Source organism: Triticum dicoccoides, chromosome 3A (assembly GCF_002162155.2).
Source record: "Triticum dicoccoides isolate Atlit2015 ecotype Zavitan chromosome 3A, WEW_v2.0, whole genome shotgun sequence".
NCBI lineage: Eukaryota > Viridiplantae > Streptophyta > Magnoliopsida > Poales > Poaceae > Triticum > Triticum dicoccoides.
Genome location: NC_041384.1, coordinates 695,181,138 through 695,184,545, shown reverse-complemented (window position 1 = coordinate 695,184,545; position 3,408 = coordinate 695,181,138). Strand labels below are relative to the sequence as shown.

The 3,408-nt window shown below is 46.9% G+C and overlaps 1 protein-coding gene across 1 annotated transcript; it reads left to right on the top strand.

Moving 5' to 3' along the window:
- Positions 1–2,130: 2,130 nt before the first annotated feature.
- Positions 2,131–2,939, top strand: LOC119273137 (transcriptional activator hap3-like). Its single transcript, XM_037554411.1, has one exon. The coding sequence runs from the start codon at positions 2,203–2,205 to the stop codon at positions 2,719–2,721; it is 519 nt and encodes a 172-aa protein (XP_037410308.1). The 5' UTR covers positions 2,131–2,202; the 3' UTR covers positions 2,722–2,939.
- Positions 2,940–3,408: the final 469 nt, after the last annotated feature.

The following is a 3,408-nucleotide window of genomic DNA, read 5'->3' as shown; positions in this document are numbered from 1 at the left end:
GCCGAAATTTATCATGTTTAAATCGAACTTCGCTGAACTTCTTTTATTTTAAAACGTGCCTGGGGGCGGCCCTGGGGCCGGCGGCTGGGGACCAACTCGCCCACAGGCCCAATTTTTGCGCCGGCTCACCCCAGGCGGCGATTTTAGGCGCTCCCTGAGAGGCCAACGGCTCGAGATGCCCTAAGTAGCATAATATCAACTCCATCTTATCTTTGCATATGGTTTAGTCTTAATTTTACCATGTCTTTTAGGATTCCCGTGGTTTTCCTATTCTTGTGAATCAAACACAATTCTAAAAATTTCTATGTTTTTGCAATCCTATCTACTCATGTATTGTTCTATTATTGTGTTTTTAAAATCCCGGGAATCAAAAGAGGCCCTTAGAGCAACTCTAGCTGATGGGTTGCAGTCTGCTACTAGCCAAGCTTCCTCTGCCGCTTCTTCCGTGGAGATGGCGCGGCGAAACCACCGCCCCCAAGTGGTTTGTCCCCGGCGACACTGGTTTTGGTCTCCGGCTCATACTATTTCAAATTACCGGATTGCGTTTTTCTTTTATGTTCTGGGTCCTTTTTGTAAGATGCAAGGACTGGTCTGTGATTTTCTTTTCTCGGAGGGCCCTTGGGTAAGGTGCATTTGTACCGTTACCTGATATTTCTAATGCACTCGGGGTCCTTTGCAAACCCAACTAGACTCTGCGAGCGTGAGAGATGGAGCTCAGCTAGGTAGCTCCGGTCTCGACACTGGTCCGGGAGGATCCAGGAGGGCACGTGCCGCGGCGCTGGAAGCCATGAGCGCTCGCCATGCGAGGCTTGTCGGCAGGTGTCGCGCCCCCATCCACCACCCCACCCCGGGGGCTACCCAAAAGCACGCCGCCTGATTGGCCTGGCCGAGCTGTGCATATATCGATCCAGCTACCACCACATGCTACTGGCATCGACTTTCGTACGCGCGTAACCTCGCACGCACGAAAAGAGGCTGCCGCGTACTCAGCGCTGGCTAGCGTAGGGATGGTGTAAGATAGTGTATGTAGACGTCGATCGAGCACGCTCACAATGGCATGGTATACAGGCATATATCGTACGCATGTACAAACTGCACTCCGGACTATATATGGTCGTGTGCTTGTGGGTATTACCGGTCGCTGCCTACCCCATGCGTATAGTTCAAAATGTTCTACACACAACCTTGTCTTTTACCCAACATGGTAGCTATTTTATTTTTTCGAGAATGAGGATAACCCCAGCCTCTGCATCTAGCGATGCATGCAGTCATGAACATGGTACTTAAATATATTTGATATGATGCAACATCACTAAAAATTTGCTTAGCGACAATCTTTCGGTGGTTCATTTCGCTCAAACTCGATATACACAAGTACTCTGCACTTGTACTTCAAAATGTTCAAAGCAAGCCTTTTGTTTATGCAACGAGCTAGTAGGATATTTTTTATATGCTTCACCATTTTATCGAAATTTCGCTGGTTGACAATCTTTCGGTGGCCAGTTTGCTCATAAGACATGCTCCAAGTACTCTGCACTTGTACATCAAAATGTTCTAAACGAACCAATTTTGTAGTTAAATAAGCTAGCTAGTTGCATGTTTTTGATATATATGATAGACCATCACTGAAATTTGCTTGTGAACAATATTTCGATGGCCATTTTGCTCAAACGATATATACAAGTACTCTACACTTGTAGTTCAAATTGTTGTAAAAACCTTTACTTACTATTCAACAAGCTTGTTGGATTATTTTTTCATACGATGCACCATTGTTGAAAATTTGTATACCAATCATCTTTGAGTGGACATTTTGCTCAAACGATATACGCAGGTACTCAGCACTTGTAGTTAAAAATGTTCAGGATAAGCCTTTCTTTTTTATTCCACAAGCTAGTTGGATATTTTAATCCCGTGGGCGAATAAATGTAACGGGCGTAATTTTTAAAATAATAAAGACGAATCATTTACCCGTGTGGAGTGGTGGACAACTGGGTCACGACACACATTCCATACTTTTTGAACAGAACGAGATAAAAGTTGGGTAAGCAAGGCAAAAAGCCACGGCTCTCAGTGTATAAAAAGAGTCGCGGCTCTTCAGCACTCGCAATATGAGTACCAATGCGAAGACTACTTTCGGCGTGCCCGAACTATATATCTCGTTGTGACGAAGATCACGTACATACCTTATCCACACTAAATATGACGAATAGAGAGGATTTCATCCATTTCTCCGGTTTTACCCAACAACCGGGGCGCCTCAGACTTCCTAGGGCGCCATCAACCTCAGGCTCTTCCTCGGGAGATCCCAATGGGCAAGAAGGCCTCCTGCCGATCGCCAACGTGGGGCGGATCATGAAGGACGTGCTGCCGCCGGAGGCCAAGGTCTCGAAGCACGCCAAGGAGGTGATCCAGGAGTGCGCCACGGAGTTCATCGGCTTCGTCACCGGCGAGGCCTCAGAGCGGTGCCGGCGGGAGCGGCGCAAGACGGTGAACGGCGACGACATCTGCCACGCCATGACCACCCTTGGCCTCGACAACTACGCCGGTGCCATGCGCAGGTACCTGCAGAGGTACCGCGAGGGCGAGGAGCTCGCGGCGGCGCTCAACAACCACAGCAGGTCACCGGCTCCGCCGCCGCCAGGCGACGGCATGATCCAGATCGATGTCTGGGGCGAGCTGTCCAACTCCAGGGGCAACGAGAAGCATGGCAGGGATTAACGATATACCATCCCGATCGATCGATTGCTCATCTGACTGAAGTTGTTTCGATCTTCTTGTGTTTGCGGTCTTCGATCTAGCTCTTGCTTATTCAGTGCTATGTTCCGTTCCTACAAAAATTGCACCAACATTGTGGTATTGTTACTTCTATGTACTAATGCAATCGATATGTACCTGCTCCTGCTGTACCTGAGAATATTTCAACTTATATTAATCGGTTTTAGCATGCATGTCATGTTTAGACTGATTTTGTTTACAAAAAAATTGAGCAATTTTTGGATGCTGTCAGAATAATCTCGAATTGTTAATGAATGTTTAGTACCAATTGAAATGCAGAATGATTAGCACACCTGGTCCTGACGCGCGTCTCACTATTTGGCAGAAGTTTTGTGGAAAGAAGATGAGAAACTAGAAAGCATGGCCCATAGGCTCCAACTGGCTGCATATTCTGGGTAAAGAAAGCAACGCAATCGATCTGAGCTATTGGGTCTTTTGATTGCTCTCAGGTGTAGCCAGAGGGTTTTTCTATCCCATTGCTCTATGGTGGGTTGTATTAAATTCATGTGCACCCAACGGCATAAGAAGATGGTTGGATCGAAGAGCTCAAAAGGGCATCGTAAGTTAGGGTGAATTTGCACTGCACTATAAAGTTTGTAGGGACCACTTCTTGAACAATTCCTTCCCCTT